The sequence below is a fragment of the Glycine soja genome, chromosome 2 (genome assembly GCF_004193775.1).
Source record: "Glycine soja cultivar W05 chromosome 2, ASM419377v2, whole genome shotgun sequence".
NCBI lineage: Eukaryota > Viridiplantae > Streptophyta > Magnoliopsida > Fabales > Fabaceae > Glycine > Glycine soja.
The window spans coordinates 13,734,486-13,761,839 of record NC_041003.1 but is presented as its reverse complement, the minus strand read 5'-3'; the positions used below and the strand labels follow the sequence as shown (position 1 = coordinate 13,761,839).

Genomic DNA, 27,354 nt, shown 5'->3' with positions numbered 1-27,354 from the left:
CTATATTGACTTATATCTTAATAAACTGAAGTTTAAAGTTTTTTTTATACATAGTGAAGCTTAAAGTTTGTATTTAAAGAAAGCAAATCCTTGCATTCATCGAGAATAACGACGAGATCTCTTAACCATAACCTTGTAGTCTAACTCAAAGTTTACTTTAAAGTAAGGAAGATTCTATAGTGGACCAGTGAAAAATCTAGTTCATTTTACACCGCGTATTACTATCCACTGGATATATTAGTATAATATTAGACGGTTAAGATGTGTGACCCGTAACATTTTATACCAGTTTTTTTCAATATTATTAAATAACTAAACTTTTATTGGCATAGATTAATTTACTCATTTTCCCTTTAGTAATTTTAGCAATTAAAATATTTTTAATTATTATGTATCAATTAATTAATTAAGTACATTACATTACGTAAAAATATGTTTATATACAATTTCTCGTAAATGATGTCGCCGAATAGTGGCCGGCATCCGTTGATTGTGGAGTAATTTGTGAGGGTGTTAATGCAAGATCATATCTGCTTAAGGGAAGTGAAAGGGCATTTTGTTGAGCCTGCCTATAAAAGAGGAAAGAAAGGTTACTCAACAAAGGAAGAAGACTTGGAGATTGGGTGGATAAGGGAAGCAGAGAGAGTTACCCAATGGTGAAAGGGAAACATGCATGCAGTGGCATAGCCGTTGTAGCATATCACCATGACGATGTGATGAGGAGTGGCACACCACCGTTGTTCAGCCATGGGTGGTAGCCACCACTGACGATAAAAGACAAGCAGGAAGCTTTAAGGGAATTCTGGAGAACTTTAGATATGAGAGAGGAGGGGAAAAGGGATCGCCGCCGTGTGCGGTGGTCAGAATCTGGCAACAGAGTGCCGCCCTTTCCAACAGTGTTGGTGACAACCTTGATTTAGGTTTTCAATTTTTAATAAAGGATAATAAAGTCATTGTCTGTTTATATAAGAAATAAAATAATCCGAAAAACAACCCTTGATGGCAAGAAAAATCCCTTTTAGACCACATGTTTTAGTGGTCCACCGGAGTATTGGCCTTAAAGTAAAGCAATCACTCCCTTGAGATGGACCAGCAAAATTGAAATTGTCCAAACTGATTTAGAAAATGAGAATTCCACCCCACCCACCTTTTTTCTTTTGTTAAACACATTTCAAATCTTGTTTTATGATGTGAGATGAAGAATGCAACATCTATATTATTGCACTTGTTGTACTTTACTGGTGAGGCTGCCAAGACAATATACATTATACCTTGATCTTTGTTATTGATATAAGGCATGTGACCTTTAGTGGCTAACCACGCATAACTTTTCATAAGCACCTTTGAACATGGTTCCCCCTTAACCTCCCATAACTTTTCATTGTGTCTCTTCTAAATACTCCAAAAAGTCATGAGAAAGAGAAACTTCTTTAACTCATCAATCACACAACACACATTTTATAGAACAAATTTTGATACACGTGTCCTACTGGCATAATGTGTTGGATTTCAATTGACCTATGAATGCTATTGAACCTTTGCTAGATGTCTCAAAAAGTTACAATTATTGATGAGCTAGATAATATAGTTATGCTTCTACCATTTAAATTTCTTAAATTATGTTTAATGTTTATTGTGATTTAGATTTCATGTAGTTTTTTTTTTTCCAAATTGGGTAGCAACATGTTTTGGAATGACTCCCACAAAGCTCAAATCATGGGGATATTACAATCTTACTTACATTTATTGAAAACCTCCAATATTTTAAATAAATATAATAAGATTATACATTTCGAACTACACCTTAAATTAGTGTATTTTACAAAAAAAAAAGTTACATCTTAGGATATATTCGATAGAACAAAAAGAATAAAAATAAAAATGAATTGAGATAAAAAAATTTAAATTAAAATAAATGATAAAAGTGTGAGCTCCATATTATTTTAGTATTAATTTATTTACTCTTTTTCACTCAAATGAGCAAACGGTTAAATTAATTAATACATCTTGAACCATACTACAGATCAATTTTGAGATGTCCAAAAATAATCTCAACCCATCTAACAAGCCCTACATGAACATGCATATAAAAACAATTTCATGTATGTTTGGAGCTCCGGCGATTTCACTACAACACAAAGTATGAGACAACATAAACATAAAAGCAAGAAAGATAATGTTTCTTGAAAAAAAGAGAGGCTGACGCAAAGAAAGTTGGTGGTATCACAGTCGAAATACAGTCTTCATTGCATTTAAGAAATAGAAGAATCTATACACTCCACCCATCACTTCAATCATGTCTTACCATCATCCAACATTTTCCATGCTGAATGTCCTTTCACGTTGGTGTCCGTTCAATTGCGACTCAGGCCAGTAAGCAAACACCAATGCTACACCCTGGCGGCGGGTATCAAACGCAAACCCAATACTGAAAAGCCATCCATGCAAATAAAATTCATTACTTTTTTAAATAAACTCTTGGCTCCTTGCTTAGCTCCCAAGCAAGGCACTCAACCTCAACACCAAAAGCTCCTCTTAGCTCCGATATAAAACCGTTAATCTCAAACCCAATCCCCACCAAATTCAATTCAAAAATTCCATTTTCCATGGGCACTTCTCCGAGCCGCGAGGGCCTCGAAGTCACCGACTCAGATTCCGACTACGAACACGAAGAAGAAGAAACAGAGCACTACGAACACGCCAAAACCCACTCCACCGAGCTCGATGACTTGGATGCGAAACTCAAAGCCTTAAAACTCAAATACCAAACGCCCTCTTCCTCCTCCTCAAAATCACTTCCCCAAAACGCTGTTAAGCTCTACCTCCACATCGGCGCCACCACTCCCAACGCTAAGTGGATCCTCTCCGACAAACGCACCTCCTACGCCTTTCTCAAAGACTCAGACGACGAAAACGACGCCGTTTGGTTCCTCACTGTAGGTTCCAAGGTCCGCGCTAGGGTTTCCTCCGAAATGCAATTGAAGATGTTCGGCGACCAGCGCCGCGTTGATTTCGTAGCCGACGGCGTCTGGGCCCTCAAATTCCCCTCCGACGACACCTACCGCCGATTCGTCACTGAATTTCAAAACTGCGTCTTCGAGAACGTGTATGGAATCGAATGCACGGAAGAAAACAAGGTCAAAATCTTCGGTAAAGAGTTCATCGGCTGGGTGAAGCCGGAAGCCGCCGACGATTCCGTCTGGGAGGACGCCTTCGCCGCAGATCCGTCGCCTTCGCGGCGGAGAGACGACCTAATGGAGGAATTCGAAGAGGCCGCGAACGGTGGGGTCCAAACCCTAACCCTAGGCGCGTTGGATAATAGTTTCATGGTGAACGACGCCGGCGTCCACGTGTACCGCAACTTCAACCGCGGGATCCACGGCAAGGGCGTCGCCGTGAAGTTCGCCGGCGGTGACGCCACGCCGAACAAGGCTTTGTTGATGCGTGCGGAAACGAACATGATGCTGATGAGTCCCTTAAAAGACGGAAAGCCCCACGCTTCGAAGCTTCACCAGCTCGACATTGAAACGGGGAAGATTGTTACGGAGTGGAAGTTTGGAAAAGACGGAGTTGACTTAACAATGAGGGATATCACCAATGACACCAAAGGGTCGCAGTTGGACCCTTCGGAGTCAACGTTTTTGGGGCTGGATGATAACCGGTTGTGTCAATGGGACATGAGGGATAGAAAGGGAATTGTTCAGAACATTGCCACGGCGAGTTCTTCGCCTGTTTTGCATTGGAGCCAGGGACATCAGTTTTCCGCAGGGTCTAACTTTCAGTCCTTTGCGACCACCGGTGATGGGTCCATTGTCGTGGGGTCTCTTGATGGGAAGATAAGGTTGTACTCGAAGACCTCGATGAGGATGGCGAAGACGGCGTTTCCCGGTCTCTGTTCGCCGATTACTAGTGTTGATGTTACCTATGATGGCAAGTGGGTGCTTGGTACCACGGATACTTACTTGGTGCTCATTTGCACCTTGTTTACGGATAAAGATGGGATGACGAAGACCGGGTTTAGTGGGAGAATGGGGAACAGGATACCTGCTCCGAGGCTCTTGAAGCTGACTCCTCTGGATTCGCATTTGGCTGGTGCGAACAATAAGTTTCACAGTGGCCATTTTTCGTGGGTAAGTTTGATTCGCCATTGTTGTTGTTGTTGACTTGTTGTATGTCCATTATGATTTTAATTCTTGATACTTATCCATGCAGCTACTTGTATATGTCAATTTTGTTAATCTCTTCACACTACTGTGCTTTTAATTGTCTTTGATTGATGATCTTGGTGAACCTAGATTTTTTGGCATATCCCTTTACAAAAAAAATGGAAGAATATTTACACGTCCCGAGGTATGATTAGGGATGAATGATTGGAGAAAAAGTAATAAGGAGAACATTTATTATGGGAAAAATGGTAGAATCTTGCATTAGGTGGTTGGACATGTGTGGAGAAGACTTGGTAAGGAGATTAGATTAGAGAAGAGACAGAGAGGGTAGTCAAATCTCTAGAGAGGTAGAGGAAGATTGAGAAAAACTATAGTATAAACCATTAAAAAGGATTTATAGAGGTTAATAATTTGTTTATAGATATCATATGATTTACAATAGAATATTATGGCATTATATGATTCTTGTAGACAAACTCATGGGAAAACCTTAGTTGTTGGTGGTGTAAAGTAATAACGCTTCCGCAAATATATTGAAACAAACTTTTTCTATAATGTTTGATCTATGGAAATTATTAACAAATAGTTTAAATCAACTACATAGTTTACAATTATTGCATAAACTAGCATGTCTTTTTTGAATATTTCCATTGTTTTGGGGCACCTACTTTTGGGTTTTAGGACTCATCTTTATTTTATTTTTTTATGTATAAAGTTGGATACTCTGTATTTAGATGCTGATGAAAACAACTCATTCGTTTTTAATCAAAGTAAATTACTGATTATTTACTGTTTTGAGTATTTCTATCCTAAGTATGAAACTGGGGGTGAAAGTGCAGAGATTTTGTTGAAGATAATAATAGTATAGAGGTTGTGTGATCCATGTCAGAGCATAGATGGCATTATTATGAAATTGATCTGGTGGAGCAAAACGTTCAAGTAGCAGATTGAAAAAATGATAGGTTGATAAACAATAATGGGTAGCATTAAGTAGTGGGAGGATATTTAAAAAATTTCACGAAAGGGATTCAAGAATAATGTGAGGGGTGCAAACAAGTATGGGATTACCATGGGGTAGATTGTAAGATGTAGCTTTAGGCAGGTAGAAAAAATGAGTTATGGTTCAAAGTTTGCTACATCAGGTGGTATGCTTACAAGCTTTTTTTTAATTGGGCTATGGATTTGGTGGGTGAACTATATGTATGGATAGTGCGTATGCTTCTCAAGATAGAATTCCTTGTTTATTCAATGTTACATACTTGCATGTGATACGAATTAGAAAATATATGTAAACTGATGATAATTAGTAGTTTACCGAGTCCATTACCTTGCAGCAACCTGCAAGTATCTGACCTGTGTTTTTGTCTTTCAGGTCACTGAGAATGGTAAACAAGAACGCCACCTCGTTGCGACTGTGGGCAAGTTTAGTGTGATATGGGATTTTCAGCGGGTGAAGAACAGTGCACATGAATGTTACAGGAATCAAGAAGGGCTGAAGAGCTGTTACTGTTATAAGATAGTGTTGAAGGATGAGTCAATTGTAGAATCACGGTTTATGCACGACAAATTTGCGGTTAGTGATTCTCCAGAAGCTCCGTTGGTGGTGGCTACTCCTATGAAAGTCAGCTCCATCAGCCTGTCTGGAAAGCGACATGGTTAAACCTTTGTTTACATTTTTTCTTTAAAGGTTTCAAATTTATTTCTAGTGTTAGGAGTGTCTTTGAAGTTTGAACAATGTATTTGCTTGTATTCAAGTCTGAGGTGCTGTTATTTTTCTGTACAGTGAGTTTTAGGTTGCCCTGGATGTATTTTCTTTCTCTTTATGATTACAAGTTTGGGTTTGCAGACTGAATTGTCCTTTTTTTATTACAAATAATAATAAAAAAGGGATTAATTGCTTATGAAGAAGAGGCAGGCAATTCCACCGTTGTAGTTTTTACTTTTTTCCTTCTCTTTTGATCGCAATAAAAGGATTATGGTTGATTCAGTATTGTGCATATTACGGACATAAGGACTTTATTTTAGTTTTTAAAAATGATGATTTATAGTTCTCGTAACATTTTTTAACTTATTTTAATATTCTTTTGTTTATTTTAGATTATTAAAATAAATTATATATAATTCTATTCTATTTTTTAATAAGATTTTGGGCCCGTTAGAAAAAATATAATTCTATTGAATTAAGATATTTTTTTAATAAATTCTTGTTATAAATGTTTAAAATTAAAAAAAGTTACTTTTGTTTAGGATAAAGAGACTCATCCATGAGCCTAAATAATATATATTTATATATATAATTGAAATTTTTCTCATTCTTTTTTAAGTTAAAATTTATTATACTAAAATATATCAATATTTATAATATTATCAAACAGTAAATATTAAAGTATTAAGACTAAAATATACTAACATTTATAATAGTCTCAATCTAAAAACATCAAAATTAAACACCCCATACACATAATTGCGAAACCATTCCACTAATCAAAAAAGAAAATATGAAAATGAAGTTTGACACAAACCCAAAACCAGCCTTTGAAAGTATTCTTATCAAAATCCAAAATCATGAAACATTAGGGTTGACTTGGTTGAGTGGGGTCCCAAACTTCACACGTCGGCTTGGAGAGTTGTCTTTGACAAGAAGGGGACTTGTAAAATAAAGGAGCCTGATGCTCAAGTAAGAATATGAGTTAAGAAAAAAAGCAAATATATGTTATAATGGAGCTCGTATGAGCGAAAGAGATAGAGGCATAGACTTGTTGCTATGTGCTGAGTGTGTGAGCAAATCATGTAAATGAGTTTAATGGAACCTGTATTTATAGTAGCTGAGCGAGGGTGTTAATCTTTGTTTATAGGGACTGTTGTAGCCTTGTAGATAATTCTCGGCTTATAGATAATATAATAGTCGAGAGCTTAGAGATAAATATTTGCTTATAGATAAAAGGTAAAAGATAATCGTACCTTGTAAATAATGTGACGTTATAAATCATTGAATACCTGTCAATAGATAAAATATTCAAATATATTTGAATATTAGTTAGGTTAGAGATAACATGTTTATTGAGAAGCCCAGCTGCTAAGGGTCAAGCGTTCAGGTTTTTGTAGCAGGACTGATGTGAAGGGTTGGCACGCGTCTATAAGTGTCATATAGGATCTCACGTAAGTTTTGTGGGTCCTGGACAGTACAAAAAGCAATTGAGGATGATTACAAAACAACTTTGCCATGGGATACTTTTTGGGGTGGCACGAAGTGGTGATGCTTAGACGACGCATAAAGTGACGCGGGCGGTGGAGTTTTTTGGGGTGAGAAAATGAAAATGAAAAGTTGGGGTGGGAAGAGTAGTTGAACAAATCATCTTTTTGTAGAGGTGAAAGATGATGAAAAATAATGAAATAAATAATAAAATCATGTGAAACTCATATTTTTATATTGATAGAAAGGGGGAAAAGTGAAATTAGAGTAAAAAATTATGGGTTTCACAAAATTTAATTGTTCATTTCATTTTTTTTCCATCCACTTTGGTTTCTATTGTTCAGACTATAAGAGAGGGGAAGGGGAGGAGTGTGGGGAAATAAAACTAAGCGTAACTGAGTGATTTCAAATGTTTTGATAGTGAGAATAACAATTTCCTTTGAGTGTGTTTGGATGAGAAAATTTAAAATTTCGAGAAATTTTAAATTCTAAAAATTTTAAATACTTCAATTAAAATTTTTTTATTTTCAAAATTTTATGTTTGGATAAAAAAAATTAAATTCGAGAATTTTTAACATTTTAAGGATTTCGGGAATTTTTAGGTAGAAGAGATGATGAAGTTAGTAAGGAAATACGCGAATGTTTTAGAAGATCCTTTTATAAGAAAATAATTTCAAATTCTCACATTTTAGGAGAAAATTAAAATTCCACATTTTTAGTTGTTTAAAATTCCAAAAATTTAAATTCTTTACAAAAAAAACATCCAAACAATAAATTCTAGATTACGGAAATTCAAATTCTCAAATTCTTTAATAAATTATTTTTCTCAGTTAAAATTCTCTATCCAAACACACTAATTCGTAGGGATTAGCAAATAATCCATTCGTTTTTTTGGGTCCATGAATACTCTTTTCTGATACACAAGGACATGGCATATTCAGCGACGCAAATATCATTTTTTATGGAAGGCAGTTTGTCGACTTGATATCATATAAAAATTTGAGAATTTTCAATGCAATTCATTCCTCGATACTATGAACCCCATTAAAAATTTGACCATGAATCATTTTTGTCTTCGATATATCATTGTTTTGGACCACAGCCTTTAAATGTTCGTTATTTAATGGACCCACTTTGATAAAAAAAAAAATGCAATTTTTGTACGTAAAAAGATAAATTATTTTTGTTTTTTCATATCTCTTGATTTTTTTGAAATGGATATCTCATTATTTTGTTAGTATTGTTTACGTTATTTTATAAAGTTTAATAGTCATGTATATGTATGTATTGTTATTGTAATTTTTTTATATTATCATTTAATTAAAAATTATTATTAATGTATCTTCTAATAATAATTATTATAAAAATTAATAATTATCAGGATGTTAGTATATTGTTATGAGATGTTTGTGTAAAATTGTTTTATATTATTAATATATAAATAATTTGTGTTTTAAATTTTTTTTAATTATTTTATTTTATTTTTAGTGAACTTAATAAATTTGTCCTTTTCTTTTTGTTTCGCTTTTTTCCTTTGGATTTAATGATTTATTTCCTAAAGAAACCATATCCATAGGAAGGAAGATGGAGGCGATATTCCGTTGTCCATTTTGTCAACTATCCGTATCACAGCGCTGCTGAGTACTGATTGAGCATGACGTAATCATACTTTTGTTTTTGGATAAACAATGACGTAATGAGTGTGGCGTAATAATAAAGATGTCCTTTCCGTGGACGTCAAAGTAGCGTTAAAACTGTAACTAAATCAATAAGACCATACCGGTTTCAGCGAATTTGACATTTGTTTGTCAACTATTATTATCAATTTTTTTAGGTTTAAATGTGTTTTTTATTTGCAAAAAAATAAGTTATTTTTATATTATTATTTGAATTTCACTTTTAGTTAATTATGCACTTAAAAAAATTATATTAATATAATATTTATCGTTAATTTTTTTCTGTTAAGTGATGACATGTCAAATAAAATATCATATCTTTAAATTTAATCACTAATATATTAATAATATATCATTTTTATTATTTAAATTATTTAAAAAATCTAATTCTCTTTTTTTCTCTTCTCTCGCAAAAACCATCCTTGTCATCCAACCCTCACACTAGGGTAGCTGATTGCACATCAGAAAGTGGATATACACTGACCCAACCCTAGATCCACACCTTCATCATTCTGGTGCTATTGCTACAACCACATTGTTAGGGTTCCACAAAACAATGTCGTTCTCCTCTGCCCAAATTGTAACTCTGGCTTCCTAGAAGAGCTCCAAACCCCTCCTCACTTGCACTGATCACGCATGGCGACGGGTCCCCCTTTAACTTAGTAATCGTCCTCTGTGACATGAACGATGTTGTATTGCTTGAAACACAAAACTTCAAACTCTACTACAATGAAATCGTTTTAGGTTCCTTCGGCCCAAGCACTCTTTGCCCCTTATCGCAAGGAGTAACCAAGTTTCTCATGGGCACAGTTTGCATGGAGAATTTCAAGATCAACTACAACGCACGTGAGGTGCCGTGTAGTAACACTTGGAGTGCATTGTGTCGTGGCTTTCGCTGGGTTGGACGACATTGGTGGCGCGGGGTTGTTTTTGGTTGGAGAAGGAGAAGAAGGAGAATTCAATTTTTTTAAATAATAAAAAATGACGTGGCATTGATGATGTGATATTTCATCCGTCACATCATCACTTAATAAAATGAGACTAACAATAGGTCCTACATTGAAACATAAAAAAAATTTCAGGTACGTAATTGACCAAAAATGAATCTGTAGTAGTAATTTAAAAATAACGTATTTTTCATGTATGAAAAAGATATTTAAATCAATTTAAAAAAAACTTCTAAATTTGACGTGATTAGAATTTATTTTAATAATAATAGTATATTATTATGATATTGTCTGAAATTTTTCTAAAAATATTATACCAATATCTTTATTTAGAAATATCACATGGAGAAGGGAGAATCAAAGGAAGAAAAAGTCATGATTTTTTTTAAAAAAAAAATAACTATTAGCATTTGATAAAAATAAAATCAATATCTTTATTCTTCTTTTTTATTTTATACCCCAGGCACTATAACTTCAATTGTTGGAAATATATTATGTTGACACTTTGTATATATTATACTAACCCTATTATTCAAAATCACATTATACAATGTACTTCTATAAGGAAAATTCTTGTAAATGATAAAAAAAAAATCTAAAAGAAACTATCTAAAATGGAATAGATTTATTTGTTTAACTACTCTCACTGGATTTTTTTTTCTTAGTAGTTAGTAGCACATGCCATTATATATATTTATCTTTTTAGTATATATGTTATATTCTGTTATATATTTTATAAAAAATACTAATTAAAAAAATAAAACTAATATTTTGAAAACTTAAAAATAAAAATATATTTATCTAATAAACAATAAGATTTGTAAGAGATTCAATTTTTATATTAACAATTTATTAGTTTTTTTTTACGCCTGCACTACTGAAAAAACACCTTTCAACGTCATTAAATTTAAGGCGGTTTTTAAAAACTGAGGTAGAAAAATAAGCGGTGACATTATTGAAATTAAATGGAATTTTTTAAAAACGGTTATATAAAAAACGTCGTTGATATAAATGTATTTACAGTTACGAGGGCGTTTTTTACTCATGACCGTCTTTGATTTCAAATTAAATAATAAAATAAAATTTTTATTTTTCGGGCCTACACAATTTTGTCCTTGCTTCTAAGCTCCATCTATTGCGCTTCTCGTTTTAGGGAAAAACCAAAAGTCTCTTGGCTTCGAGAGAACTCCACAGCATGCCAATGGCGGTCAATGGCTTCGATGTCGCACCTGGTCAACTTCCTCATGCACCAGAAGATCACCCACATCCGCCTCTACGACCCCAACCCCGACATCCTCCGCGCCCTGTCGGGTACCCACATCCACGTCACCATCAGCGTCCCCAACAACCAGCTCCTCGCCATCGCCTCCTCCAACACCACTGCCACCTCCTGGATCCGCAGAAACGTCGCCGCCGTCTCCCTCGGCGACGAGGTCCTCTCCACCCTCCCCTCCTCCTCCCCGCCCTCCGCTCCCTCCACGCCGCCCTCGTCTATTCCAATATCCATAACGACGTCTTTGTTTCCACCCCTCACTCCGCCTCCGTCATCCTCAACCCCTTCCCTCCCTCCCAAGCCTTCTTCAACCAAACCCTAGAAACCTTCATTCGCCCTCTTATCCATTTCCTCTCTCAAACAAATTCCCCCTTAATGCTCAACCTCTACCCTTACTACGTCTTCATGCAGAACAGAAACCTCGTCCCTCTCGAAAACACCCTCTTCAAATGGTGCCATATTATTGTAACCAATGGCATTACATGCATCAGTGCACAACAACAATAACAATTACTTATCCTCTGCCTATGCCTAGTCATAAGTATGGTTCTCGTGGTATTTGTAAGCATACCAATATAATAATATATATGCTTTCCAGACTATTCTTGCTGAGATATATATTTGCTTGTCTTCTTTTCTTTACCATTTTTTTATTAACTTAATTATCTGGATTTCTTATGCTTGTGCGTGCTGACTAATGAGAAAACTGGATTTGAAATATATTTGCTTGTCTTCTTTTCTTTACCATTTATAAAAGTGAAAAGCCATTTGGGTTTGGATTTGAAATATTGCAGATAAAACTGGTATGGAAGGATTTCAATATTGCATATGAAGCAGGAGGAGTTGGAAAGGAAATTAAAATACCATTTCCTGCTTATGTGAATAATAACTCTTTAGAGATTCGCTTTTATTGGGCTAGGAAAGGGACAAATGCTATCCCATATAAATCAATATATGGTCCTCTTATATTAGCTATATCTGTCACTCGTGGTTAGTTGATTTGTCTCTTTGAGTTTATTCTTCTAATTTTACATTTGAAGTACCAAATGACACTAATTGCTCTTGTGCAATGCTGAAACAGATTCTACAGGTGGCAGCACGTCTGCAGGGGTTGTAGTTGGAGAATTTATATTAGGAAAAGAAATTCATTAGCAAAAGGTGATGATGATCTAGAATAAAGTAACCAACTATAAAAATACGTTTAATTTTACTAGTTAGTTCTCCTTTAATTCTAGCTTTCTATTAAATTTTGATAATTCAGTTTTTTTTTTAAATCTTTATCTGTGTCATCTACTTAGGATATCAAAGATAAAAGAAAAAATGGATAATTTTTTTATTCCAACTTAGTATATTTTTTGGTAACTAAAATAATGTATATTTTTTCAAGACTATCAATGACAAAAGATTTTCTCAAGATACATAAGACATCTCATTCGGTTTTATTCTATTGTCAGAGTTAAAGGATTTAAATCTGCAAACGAATTTATTTACTATGCACCAAATCAAAGTTGCAACTAACAACTTTGATATTTCCAACAAGATTGGAGAAGGAGGCTTTGGTCCTGTTTATAAGGTATCCTACAAGATATTACATATAACACCTTATAATTATTGTGAATGATCTATGGTAATTGTGTAGATGAATCATTAAATAATTTAGAAATTCATAAAAATTATATAACATTTTGCAAATGCAGGGCATTTTATCAAATGGCACGATAATAGATGTCAAGATGCTTTCATCTAGGTCAAAGCAAGGAAATCGTGAGTTTATAAATGAGATAGGCTTGATTTCAGCCTTGCAGCACGCTTGTCTTGTTAAACTCTATGGTTGTTGCGTTGAAGGAGATCAATTGTTGTTAGTATACAAATATATGGAAAACAATAGCCTTGCACAAGCTTTATTTGGTAAATAATTGTCTTACATAATCAATTAATTTGATTGCTTTTGATATGACTTAGTTTTCAATCTTAACATATATATGACTAAATGATATTGTTATCTAGCTAATTTTTGTTTACTTTACGAAGGTAGTGGAGAATCTCGATTAAAATTGGATTGGCCAAAAAGACACAAAATCTGCCTTGGTATTGCTAGAGGTTTGGCTTTCTTACATGAAGAATCAAGACTTGCCTTTACATATGAATACCCCCGCACATGGCACATTAGTAAATCCAAGAATCAATTGCTTTTTCTTATTTTTTTGTCTTACATAATCAATTAATTTAATTGCCAATTGTCATAATGACACAATGTTGCCAAGCATATATTGCAACTCTTTATATTTATTATTTTATTTGGTCTTTGTTCATATTATACCTGCTTGGATCTCTCAAAGTTCTGCCATATATGCTTTCTCATCCTCATTTTGCAATCTATTTATTATCCTTGTGCTCATATATATATATATACACATACAAAGCTTTCATTATAATTTCTGATTGTAGAAACTTTGCTGCAGTATGTTAGTATGTTTTTTTCCAGGTGACACTCTTAGCCTTAAGTGATTGTACAATGCTGGTTTTTGTCAATTCCTATCTAAACAAAGTCTTCTTTCAATTGATATTTAATATATATATATATATATATATATATATATATATATATATATATATATATATATATAAAATATTACAACAAAACGTGAAATCACTTGCTGTAGTTTTTGAATTTCCCTTTAGGACTCTAGATATACTCTAGTTGTTTGCCATGTGTAGGAATATCTCGAGATATACTCTAGCTTTTTGAATTTTTCCCTTTACTGAGAAATTCTTCTTAACTAGATTGTATTTTTAGTTTAATTTTTATATATTATTAATTATTAATGGGAAGTTTTTTTCTCGATAATAATGGGAAGATTTTTATATTGGATCACTAAATAAATGGGAGTTATTTTGTATCTATGGCAGTTTTTAAATAATAGTGATTTATTATTGTTGTACAAAATAGTGGTTTATTCAAACAAACAATTAAAAAATCAATAAATTTAACATAAATAGATCCTTAGTTTGTGTACTGATTGATTGGTATTGTTATCATGTTATGGACATTTAAAAAACACTATTAAAAAACGCTATTGTTATCATGAGTTTATAAATTAAGTCTCATATGAGATATTACCTAACTAGGATGCCACAAAAATTTCAGGAAAATAATAAATAAAAAAACAACATTCTACATCGGTTATGGAGGTATAAACGATGTAGAATGTGGACATTCTACATCGGTTCTGAAGGTATAAACGATGTAGAATGTCCACATTCTACATCGGTTCTAAAGTGCAAACGATGTAGAATGTCCACATTCTACATCGGTTATACCTGCAAAACCGATAATTCTACATCGTTTGTATCTTTAGAATCGATGTAGAATGTTCACAATTCTAAGACGGTTCTTCAACCGATGTTGTCATTCAACGACAAGGATCTACTACCACGCGTCATAACCGATGTAAAATGGTCATTAGAATCGATGTAGAAGGCCTTTTTTTTAGTAGTGCTGATCTTTGCACTAGACAGGAATACAACATTATCACATGTTCATATTTAGTAATACTCCTATTAGAGAGAGAGAGAGAAATCCACTAATTATCTCGCATAATTTAACATGATCTAGTCTCACATAAATATTATGACTATATGAATAAGATTTTGTTCATAAAAAAGGGTGGAGGATAATTAATGTTTGCAGGCTTTTTAAAATTCCTTTTAAAACTATTTCATTTCATGACTACCTCCCCTCTATATCAGTTATACCTAATCTCATGTCTTTAACATTTGAAAAAATTAATAGGACATTTGAAGTATAACTCTTTCGCAACTTTAATTATCGTCTTTGCTGAAAAAAAGTTTTTTTTATCGTTTTTGTTTTTCTTTACCCCTTGCCCTAATATTGGGTTTTAACATGTTAAAAACGAAAATTAAATTGAAATACTTAAAATAAAATTTCAAGAGACTAAAGGAACAGACAGAGTTAAGCTATAAATAATTTTTTTAAACCCTTTAATTTATTAGAAAAAAAAGATTCAAACTAATTTAAAATTCAGTTAAAAGTAAGTAGAGTTTAACTAATAATTATCTTTATCAAGAATTAAACTCACATAATATTCAAATAATTTATTTTAGTTTTAATATATTAATCACTGTATGAAATTACTTAATTAATAAAAAATAGTCTTTGCAATGAGCTAATAAACACTGTATATTTGCAAGGAAGATGATTCCTCTACTGATAGCTACTCACGGCCCTACCAAGAAAACAGAATGTAGAATATTTGATTTTCCTCCTACATTTTTGTCTCTACCCTTGGCGGCTGATTCTGCAGCCACTGCATACGTTAATTTTGTTTCCCTTCTTGGCCTTTTGGCCCTTTTATCAATAAAAAATCATATGATATACGTAGCGTGACTCATATGTTTAGTATGATTTATATGAAAAATAACTTTTTATTTAATACTAAACTAAAATTAATAAATAAGGAACTATATTTCATGAAGGTAAAATATTATTTATACATTTAATATCTTGGATAATTTGCTTCTTTAATTTGCATCTTTGAAAAAATGACTATAATTACTTACATTTTTATACATAATAAAGTTACATATCAGTTCACCATAAATATTTAATAAGGAAAAAATTTGGTGGACAACAAATCACAATTAACACTTACTTAGGTTTCATTTAATTAGCTGGAAGGAATTTAAAATAAGAGACAAGAAAAAGTTTAAAATTTTTTGAATTGAAGAAAAAAAATAGAAGAAATTAAGAAATAAAATTTTTTCTCATTTCTATTTAACTTTCTTTCCAATCAAATAAAAAAAAGCTTATTGTTATTTGTTTTTTTCTTTATAAATATAATAAATAATTGAAAAAATATACATTTACATTCTTTGTGAATATTTTTAAAAATTGCACACAACTTCATGTTCTTATATGCGATAGAAAAATCTTAAAAAAATTATATGTATAAATAAAGTATATGATGTATTAAAATACATTTTTATCATCACTGTAAGAAAGAACACAAAACTTCACGAGTCTGTCATGTCGTTATGTATTAGAAACGAGTATTTAAGCAGTGCGATTTGACCACAAACGTAATTTTAAAAAAAAAACTATAAGAAAGAATTTGAACGATTAGATTGTATAAGATCAAAGAATTAAAAAAATCAGTTAACACAAGTTCCAGACCCCACCCCACCAGCTAACTACCCTCCTTTTTCATGTTCACACGTCAATAGCTTTTTGTAATGGGAAGGAATCAAACGTTTTATTCTAATCTTTCTCTATTTGGCTTCATACCCTTTTTATTTTATTAATCCCATTCCTAAACCAGCACGCGAAGAATTAAACACATGACAAAATCACAAAATGAAAACGTGCTTCAATTACATCTTGTAAAAGTGACAATCATCGTGGACACTAATCGTAACTTTTCTTTAGGACTTGGTAAAGAGAATCACTGTCCCAATGCGCAACACACGACATCTACATCCTCAGGTGATACACTGTGGGGTCTGTCCACGTCAAACTTCTGCCCCCAAAATTTTCTCATCACCAAAACAAACACTTAACTAACTGTGCTCCAATGTACCCAACATAAGTTATTAGAATCTCTTTTAGAGCAGTTTTATTAAACAAAAAACATAATAAAGACAAGTATGACCAATTCAAGCATAATATCCTAAATCATACTAAAAATGTACAAATTGAAAGTGACTAGTGATAAGTTGCTCTTAAAACTAGCTATTATTGATAACAGTAATAATACGCTAATCTTTATACATAGCATACTCTTGGGGTGGTGAAATGAAACATTAAAACTCTTGATTTGTACTATGCAGCAACTTCCTCACGAAAAAAACCTAGCGGAAGAAAGATATTACAGAAATACATGTAGTGTAATGTATTGCAGTGGAGCTAGCAAATGCTAATTTAACAAATACGCTTAGCCGAGTTGTACAATTGTTAAACGCACATTAACAAAACTAATTATTTGGTTTAATTGAATATCAATTTCAGGAACTGAGAGTGTACCCAGTGGCAGCAGAGTCTGAAGAATCTCCAGTAAAATCCATCATCATCATGAACGGATGAAAATCAGCTTCGTTGATCCTGTCCCAGAATTCGTGCGAGTCCATTCCCATGCCTTGATTGAGATTATCCTCGTTGTTAATCTGCTCTTCTGTTGCAGCCATCTCCGGCTGGAGAGTGAGCGACTCGTCGACCAAGGGGAAATTGAGCTTGGCCCGTGGGCCGCGTAACTCGAACGAGGCCTTGTCATAGGCCCGGGCGGCGTCCTCGGCGGTTTCGAATGTACCGAGCCAGACCCGGGCCGAACGATGACGATCGCGAATCTCGGCGGCCCACTTTCCCGAAGGCCTCTGCCTAACTCCTCTGTATTTCTTCCTTTGTTCCTCGGGGAAAAAGTTGCATCCCAGGCATCCTGCGATGTTGCACTCGCGACACGTGTGGATGCTAGGCAGGGGTGGCGGCATAAGGCTGGCGGCAGAAAGAGGCGGGGAGGAGTGCGGGAAGCGGAATTCAGGGACGGAGGAGCTGGAGGTAGAGCCGGAGACGACGTTGGTGAGGGCGGCAACGATGAGGGAGAATTCTTGGTCGGTGGTGATATGGGCGGGGAAGAAGGAGGAAGAGGAAGAGGACATGGTGATTGTAATTTGGCGCGTTAAAGTTTGGAAATGAGTTGAGGATGAGGGAGTGGGAGTTAGTTTATATAGGGTTTGGGGGTGACGTGGAGAGTAAGGTCCAGCTGTGCACACCGTTCATACACGGGGGGTGGGCTTAGTGGGTTTGGAGTTATTTGATCACGTGGCTCAGATGAGTACAGAAGGGTGACAGATGTTGTTGGACGGTCACATATATAGAGAGATTCAGAAAGACCAAAGCAGTTCTCAGTGCCTTTAGGGCTTTGACCTGTTCCTCAGCTCGATAAAATATCAAGGAGGTCAAACTTTGTTCCTATCCCTATTATTATTATTATTATTCCAAATTTTGAATATTCACTTTCTACCAACGCGGATTTTCATGTAAATATTGTTATTTATATTACAAATATTTTAATTAATAAAAATAAGTTGCTAATCAATAAATAATTATAATTTTTCTTCTACAATTTCTTAACTATTTCTGGTATTTTCAAAATGAAAATTATTAAATAGTGGTTTAGTTTAATTTTTTTTTAAATATAATATATATTTTTTATTTAATAATTTATTTTGAATTATTTTAAAATCAATAAAAATAGAGTAAATTACATTATTTCAAGCAGTTTCTTTAAGGCCTTTTTATAAGACAGTGCGCTTAAAATTTCTACTATCTAATTCATTCTATCAGACTAATCATTTATATACTTAATTTTATTTATATATATATATATATATATATATATATATATATATATATAAATAAAATTAAGTATAAAGCATTTCAGGTGGGACATCAACTATTTTCTTCAGGAGTGGTCCAGATTATTTCAAGTATTTTCTTTAGGACTGGTCCAGATTGAGTTAAATTTAATCTATTTTCAATCTAACTTAATAGTTTTATATTTTTATTAACTACAAATTATCGAGATAGTTGCTGTAAAAGTAAAAAAAATAATTTTCTTTATCATAAAAATAATTTTTTTAACTACAAATTATCGAGATAGTTTTATATTTTTGAGATTAAGATAGTTGCTGTAAAAGTAAAAAAAATAATAAATATAATTAATTGAATGATAATATAAAATTATTTTACACCGATAAATATATAATTTTCTTTATCATAAAATAATAAACCTCAAACAATAAGTATATTATTGGACTTAAGTCTTTCAATAAACCTCTTAATCTTTAAAGAAATGCTTCTTCTTCAAATTCAAACCATATCTTGAGAGCAAACAATTCCTCCATGCATGCAATTTCTAGGGGTTTCGGCTTCTCCTTCTCACGTGCGATTATTTTTTATTTTTGGGTAAAATTAAAGTGCACAAGCAAAAAACTGTTTTTGTTGCTTCTTTGTGCTGGGCTTCCTTGTCATGCAGTTATTGTTATATATGGTTCATCATTGGAGCTGAGGAAGCAAGCCAATTGTTGTTGTAGTGGGTGTGGTAAAAGAAAAATAGAGAAGTGCAAAGAAGAACAAGAAAACAATGTTACGTAGGACAACTCTGTTTAGTTGGAAGTGTCAATGAGAAAAATATTGGAACAAAAATTAAAAAAGAAAAAAGAAAAAAATAGAAAAAAAATTTAGAGGACTAAAGTAGGATGACAAAACTTTTTTGTCATAGAGCCCATTTCAGTTTATTTACTCCAAAACTTTTTTGTACCTGAGTTAGAGTACTCTTCTATCCCATTTTTAGAAATATTTATTTATTTGCCGATAGAAAAAAAGTAGGAATGACAATTTAGAACCATATTCAATGAATACCTATAAAAATCCTCCTCACAATATATAGGATATATATACCAATCAAATGAGTTAAGCTCTAATATGAGTAATTACTTAAAATTTGTGAGTATTAGTATTATATTTTCCGACCTTATTTATAACTGCATAATATATTTATAAATATTACACAATTCCTTAAAATTAAAATATTTGCACTTTCCAGTTTCTCCTTTAAAAATCAATATCTAACTTCTGAACATAGGTCCTTTAATTAATGCGGGTAATAGGTCTAGATATGTATACAAATACTTAGTGGATAAAGATAAACATATCAATTATATTATTTAGAGTGAATAACTACTTTTGTTTCTCAATGTGTAATTCGTTGACAAATGTGTCTCTGAAATGTAAAAAGTGCGACAAATATATCCTGTCATTAACTTTCGTCTGTCGCCGTTAATAAAGTTGCCTACGTGACACAGAAGGACAAATTTATCATTGAAATGATGGCCAACATGGATTGTCAGCATAGGAGCATATCTGTCATAATATTTTTTTTTTACAGATGCATCCTTGAAAGATGACAATACAAAATTTAGTCCCCGAAAATATAAAAATGCAACAAATATATTCAAATGTTAATAAATTATTATTATTATTATTATTATTATTATTATTATTATTATTATTATTATTATTATTATTATTATTATTATTATTATTATTATTATTATTATTACTATTACTATTATTATTATTATTATTATTATTATTATTATTATTATTATTATTATTATGTATTTATAATTTAATGTTCATATTTGTTTAGTACTTATGTAATATATTTTTTAAATTACCTTTTAATATATATATTTTTATTATTTTGATTTCTTTGTCAAACCTTAATCTTTACAATTAAAAAAGACTTTATCTTATATCTTATAATTTTATCAAATTTCTACTAAATTTCTCATTTTTAATCTTTAAAATTATTTCATATCCCAATTTCAACTTAAGTAACCTTATATTTAGATTGAAAATAATATGTTGAGAGTTTTGAGTAGAAAAAACACAATCGGCTGCAAGACCAAATTTATTTATTTTAGAAAAAAAAAATTAATCAACTATTTTTTTTTAAAAAAAAGTCTCACAAAATTTAAACTAGATAAAACTAACGTGAATTTTTTTTAAAAAAAAACGTCTCACAAAATTTAATCAATTGAGTTATCATTTAAAAAAATAAAAGTCTTTTATTTCTTGAAATTTTTTCTTTCTTCAATTAATTATTAATTTTTATTATGTGCTATTTCATAATATGTCAAATGGAATGCAAGGTCACTACAGCTTCTAAATCAGCGAGAGATACAACTCTACGCTCCGCGGGTAATAAACCTCTGAACTAGTTTTTTTTTTTTTTAAGTTAACCTCTGTATTAGTTTGAATATTATTGTATTTTTTATTTAAATTTATTTGGGTTCTTTATTTGTTAGTAATTGTTTTTCATTTCATTCATATTATGTATAATAAGTGTTGTCTCGAGTGAAAGCACATAAGGTTTATCCACAGTATTCTTTCATATCTAAGGTATATATATACATTTTATTGATTAAGGAAAAAGACTTATTATAATTTCACTTTAGTTCTATCTAGTTTAAATTTTGAGACTTTTTTTATAAAAAAATAGTTGATTATATAATTTTTAAAAAAATAAATAAATAAATAAATTTGGTCATGCGGCTCGTTGTGTTTTTTTATTCAAAACACTTGACATATTAATTTCAATCTAAATATTAGAGTATTTAAGTTGGAATTGAGATATAGAATAATTTTAAAGATTAAAAGTGAAAAATTTAGTAGAAATTTGATAAAATTATAAAATATAAGATAAAGTTTCTTTAATTGTAAAAATTAAGATTTGACGAAGAAATCAAAATAATAATAATATATATATATATTAAAAGACAATTCAAAAATATATTGCATAAATACTAAACGAATAGTAGTAAATTATAAACACATAATAATAATAAGTTACAATCTATTATTAACGTCCGAATATATTTGTCATACTTTTTATACTTTCAGGGATTAAATTTTGTATTTTCATCTTTCAGGGACTTATTTGTCAGCAGAGTCAGAAGACGAAAAGTAAAAAAAAAATATTATGACAAATATGTCCCTATGCTGACAATTCACGTTGGCAAGCATTTTAATGACAAATTTGTCTTCCTGTACAACGTATGCGACTTTATTAACAGTGACAAATGGAAGTTAATGACAGAATATATTTGTCGTACTTTTTACACTTTTAAAACTAAATTTTATATTTTTATTTTTCAGGGACACAAAAATAACTATTTATGCAAATATAAATCTGAGTATGAATATTATTTTCTAAATGTGGATACAAGGATGAGTATTGTAAATTTTAATATCCTACTTAATCCTTACTCATTATTATCCCTACACTAAAATTAACTTGGCTGATAAAAAAAATATTAATTTTTCCTACACTTAATTGTTTTAGATATTTTTTAGAATTATTTTTAAGTTTGAGATTTTTTAAAAACTTGAAAAGGTATTTACATTTTTAAAAAAAACTTATATTTTCATTAAAATGAGTACTTTTTGGCAAGAAAAAAATCAGACAAACTTAAAACAAATGAAAGGACGACGATATTTTACTCATTATTTTTTCTTTAATTTCCTCTCAACTACATCTCTTCTCCTTCATTTTTAGGGGCTTAATGTTTATTTTTTGAAACGTTTAAGTAAAATATAATTTTTATTTAATTTTAGATCAAATATGACGATAGTTAAAATCGTTTCTAAATGTAATTAATTGACATTGAGATGGGATTTCTCTTACTTGGTCAAACCTTTATTTAATTTTGTCAGCTTTCCGCAGATTTCTTTGTTATGTTTCTAGAGTTTGGGCTAGGTCAAGTCTTGAACTTTTCTTCTTCTTCTTCTTCTTTTTTTTTTTTTTTTAAAGGCTCAAGCCTTGGATAGTGAAGTGTTTGGTTGATCGTACATCGTAGTGCTCGGTGAAAATTTGGATACAAAGTAGTGAAAAATCATAAATAAGTTTAAAAAGTTTTAGCATGAAAAAGAAAAGACAATAATTATCTGTGAAAAAAAACAGAAAAAAGCAATTGAGTAGAATAGAAGGGAAAAAAATCTTGTGTAAATTTATATTTTTTAGCAACTTATATAAGAATTTGTTGAGGAAATAATCTTAAACTTTTTCTATAAATTTCTCTACAAATTATGTATTATTTTATTTTTTTAGAAATTATTCTTAGTTATTCAACATTTTGAAGTCAATAAACAATAAATGTGATAAATTGTTTTTTTTATACTCTCTTTTTCACAATAAATAAGATTAAAATTGCTAGTCAGAAAGAAGCACAAAATTGCTATTCTTAATTATTCAAAAAAAAAAAAAAACAGTAAACGTGGTATAAAAAAAAATTACACTCTATCACGAGAATAGAGAAAACCATTAGTCAAAAGAACAAAACTGCCTTTCGTTCACTTTACTTATTTTTATAGTATGCAAGAAATGTTATTTAATTAGAGATAAACGAAGTAATTGCATAAAAAGAGATTAATAGAATGTATTTTATATAATTATTTTAAATTACTTCAGGAAAATTAAATATATTTTTAGAAAACTATATAATTTATTGATAATTATAATATTTTTAACTAAATTAGATTATTTAAACTTTTATGAAGTAATTAAAAATATTATATTTTTTCTCGATAAAACCTCTCACTTTTAGCAAAACAATTTAAGGAAATTGCAAGGTTTTCACTGCTTTGTGCACCAAAGCCAAACCGGATCACTCTGAGTCTCTGACCAAGTCGCAATAAATCTCCAATGCCAAACCACTGTAATTCATCCATCATCAACGGCTGAATGGTAAATTTGGTCCCACATAAATGTATAGCAGATTCAAGTTAATCCCAAAACTTAAATAAATTAAAATAAAATCTTTGAAAGTAGTTTTCATTTTTTACATTAGTCATTCATTTTTTATAAGTCATCGTTTGTTGTCACTAAAATGCAGTTCACTCCTAGTATTTAGGGACTAAATTACATTTCAATGATAACATGCATGATCCTATATAAAACGAAGGAAAATGTGAAAGAAAAAAAAACTGCTTTTTAGGGAATTTTTTTTAGTTTATTAACATTTAGAGATTAACTTGAAATTGTCATACACATTCAATGACCAGATTGACTATTTTATCTCAATCATATTGTCACATTCACATATTTTGTTTCATCCACACTTTGACACCAAATTTGGATGCTTTCAAGAGGTCGGTGGAGTGAAATTTCTTTTTTTTTTTTTAATTACTCATTTAGTTCCTATAGTTTCACGATTCGTATCTTCTTAGTCTTTAAATTTGAAAGTGATTTTTTTAGTCTATGTAGTTTACATTTTAATTCTCTTGTAGTCTTTATAGTTTGAAAGTGATTTTTTTAGTCTTATAATTTATATTTTAATTCTCTTTTAGTCCCTATAATTTGAAAATAGTTTTTTTTACTCCTTATACTTTATATTTTAATTCCATTTTAGTCCTTACCATCAAAATATGAGTAATATTATCAATTACAATTAACTACAAAAATATTAACAAGTAATTTGTAACTAATTTATTACAAGATAATTTGTAATAAAGAGATAGTTGATAATTTATAACTAATTTATAACTAATTATATATATATATATATATATATATATATATATATATATATATATATATATTGTATTAAGGATTAAAAGGTAATTAAAATACAAATTGCAGGAACTAAAAGATCACTTTCAAACTATAGGGACTAAAAGAGAATTAAAATACAAACTATAAGGACTAAAAAGACCACTTTTAAATTATAAGGACTAAAAGGGAATTAAAATGTAAATTATAAGGACTAAAAAATCCACTTTTAAACTATAGGGACTAAAAAGGTATGAATCGTGAAATTATGGGGACTAGATGAATAATTTAACCTTTTTTTTGTCTAAACCACAATTATTCTTCATTGGAAACAATTTTATCTAAGTCGGATAGAATTATTACGAGTGATAAAATTCTTTTTCTAAATATTTAATATAAATGTGGGCTCAAAACTTGAGTATGAGACATTTGGTTAAAATAAAACAAGTGAAAGTTTAATAAAAAAATATTGTTTGCCTCAATATTACTCAATGTAAAATTCAATCTCAATTGTTGTTCAATACTTTAGATCAAATTAAAATAGGTTTTGTAGGTAGATAATATGAGTAAGTGGCAAAATTAATTATCTTTTCTTAAGTTAGCTCATCTTCTAATCCCTTCACATAGTCTTCCATTTCATGTCAAATAGTGACAAAACTTGTTACAATTTAGCTTATCTTTTAATTGTGATTTCGTTGTGCAACCTTTTGGCACCTCCTCTAATACAGCGGAATCGTGATTTCATTGTGTATTACAAGGATATGTAATTTTAAACTTAATCTATTTTCAATCTAACTTAATAGTTTTATATTTTTATTAACTACAAATTATCGTGGGATGAGTTTAAGATAGTTGCGGTAAAAGTCAAAAAAATTAGTAAATATAATTAATTGAATGATAATATAAAATTTTAAACCGATAGATGTATAATTTTTTTTCATAAAATAATAAACCTCAAACAATAAGTATATTATTGGACTTAAGTCTTTCAATAAACGTCTTAATCTTTAAAGAAATGCTTCTTCTTCAAATTCAAACCATATCTTGAGAGCAAACAATTCCTCCATGCATGCAATTCTAGGGGTTTCAGCTTCTCCTTCTCACGCGTGATTATTTTTTATTTTTGGGTAAAATTAAAGTGCACAAGCAAAAAACTGTTTTTTGTTGCTTCTTTGTGCTGGGCTTCCTTGTCATGCAGTTATTGTTAGGGACATGCTAGGTGCACCCAGCAACATTGCTAGTGCACCCAGCAATTAGGTGAATGGGCAAAATTGCCCTTGCGTTAAAAAAAATAATTTCTTTTTCCGGAAGAGGTTCTTCCGGAAGAACAAATTGTTGTTCTTTCGGAGGAAGGTTCTTCCGGAAAGTTTCCAGAAGAAGGTTCTTCCGGTAGAACAATTTATTCTTCCGGATGAACAATTTGTTCTACCGGAAGAACCTTCTTTCGAAAACTTTCCGGAAGAAGGTTCTTCCGAATGAACAATTTGTTCTACCGAAAGAACCTTCTTCCGGTAGCTTCTCCGGAAGAAGGTTCTTCCGGTAGAACAAACTGTTCATCCGGAAGAATCTTCTTCCAGAGAAGTTACCGGAAGAACTTCTTCCGGTAACTTCTCCAGAAGAAGGTTCTTCTGATAGAATAAATTGTTCTACCAGAAGAATCTTCTTCCGAAAGAAGGAATTATTTTTTTAATACAAGGGCAATTTTGCCCATTCACCTAATTGCTGGATGCACCAGCAATGTTGCTGGGTGCACCTAGCATGTCCCTTATTGTTATATATGGTTCATCATTGGAGCTGAGGAAGCAAGCCAATTGTTGTAGTAGTGGGTGTGGTAAAAGAAAAATAGAGAAGTGCAAAGAAGAACAAGAAAAGAATGTTATGTAGGACAACTTTGTTTAGTTGGAAGTGTCAATGAGAAAAATATTGGAACAAAAATTAAAAAAGAAAAAAGAAAAAATAGAAAAAAAATTAGAGGACTAAAGTAGGATGACAAAACTTTTTTGTCATAGAGCCCATTTCAGTTGGCTTACTCCAAAACTTTTTTGTACCTGAGTTAGAGTACCCTTGTACCCCATTTTTAGAAATATTTATTTATTTGCTGATAGAAAAAAAAGTAGGAATGAGAATTTAGAACCATATTCAATGAATACCTATAAATATCCTCACAATATATAGGATATATATACCAATCAAATGAGTTAAGCTCAATTGTTGTTCAATACTTTAGATCAGATTAAAATAGGTTTTGTAGGTAGATAATATCAGTAAGTGGCAAAATTAATTATCTTTTCTTAAGTTAGCTCATCTTCTAATCCCTTCACATAGTCTCCCTTCACATAGTCTTGCATTTCATGTCAGATAGTGACAAAACTTGTTACAATTTAACTTATCTTTTAATTGTGATTCCGTTGTGCAACCTTTTGGCACCTCCTCTAGTATAGCCAAATCGTGATTTCATTGTGTATTATAGGGATATGTAATTTTGAAATTTGACTGATGACAGGCCAATAACAAAATTTATTGGGGCCAGTAGCAACTCCATAAACAAGATCCTTTTAAATCCTCTCGTCAAATACATTACCCAGTAAATTCATGCCAAACACCCTTATGGAGTTGCCAAAAAGGCCCAGATTGTCAAGTAGAGACTGTAGAGTGCCACTGGAAAAAAAATGAGATGAGCACCGGAATTGAACCTGTTATATTACTTTCTTTTCTATATAGAATTATATGGAAGAAAGAGATGCCACAAAGATTGTCTAGTATAGTGCAAACTAGAAAGGAGAAATGCTGCCTCCATTTCAAAATGAGTGATATTTTAACACTAAAAGAACCGTGCAAACTTTTTCCCTCGAAAAAAAATCGGTGGAGACGTTTCAGGGAGGATACGACTAGTGGCAACAAGTGATGGTTAAAAATCTAAATCATTCCCACGAGGGAATAGGAATAGACGAGGGAATGCATCCTAAGGAGAT

At 31.5% G+C, this 27,354-nt stretch overlaps 2 protein-coding genes and 1 long non-coding RNA gene across 3 annotated transcripts; 2 read left to right on the top strand and 1 right to left on the bottom strand.

Annotated features, from left to right (window-relative positions):
* Positions 1-2,583: 2,583 nt before the first annotated feature.
* On the top strand, positions 2,584-6,077 carry LOC114388587 (protein CYPRO4-like). The gene is made up of 2 exons (XM_028349156.1): positions 2,584-4,130; positions 5,539-6,077. Exons 1-2 carry the CDS (start codon positions 2,607-2,609, stop codon positions 5,824-5,826), a joined length of 1,812 nt encoding a protein of 603 aa, XP_028204957.1. The 5' UTR covers positions 2,584-2,606; the 3' UTR covers positions 5,827-6,077.
* Positions 6,078-12,335: 6,258 nt separating this feature from the next.
* On the top strand, positions 12,336-13,065 carry LOC114371073. The gene is made up of 3 exons (XR_003658003.1): positions 12,336-12,413; positions 12,710-12,828; positions 12,953-13,065. It is a non-coding gene; the product is annotated as an uncharacterized LOC114371073 (long non-coding RNA).
* A 3,562-nt stretch (positions 13,066-16,627) lies between these two features.
* Positions 16,628-23,562, bottom strand: LOC114372999 (ethylene-responsive transcription factor ERF109-like). Its single transcript, XM_028330563.1, has 2 exons — positions 23,433-23,562; positions 16,628-18,028 (listed from the first exon to the last, which is right to left on the bottom strand). Exons 1-2 carry the CDS (start codon positions 23,560-23,562, stop codon positions 17,277-17,279), a joined length of 882 nt encoding a protein of 293 aa, XP_028186364.1. The 3' UTR covers positions 16,628-17,276.
* Positions 23,563-27,354: the final 3,792 nt, after the last annotated feature.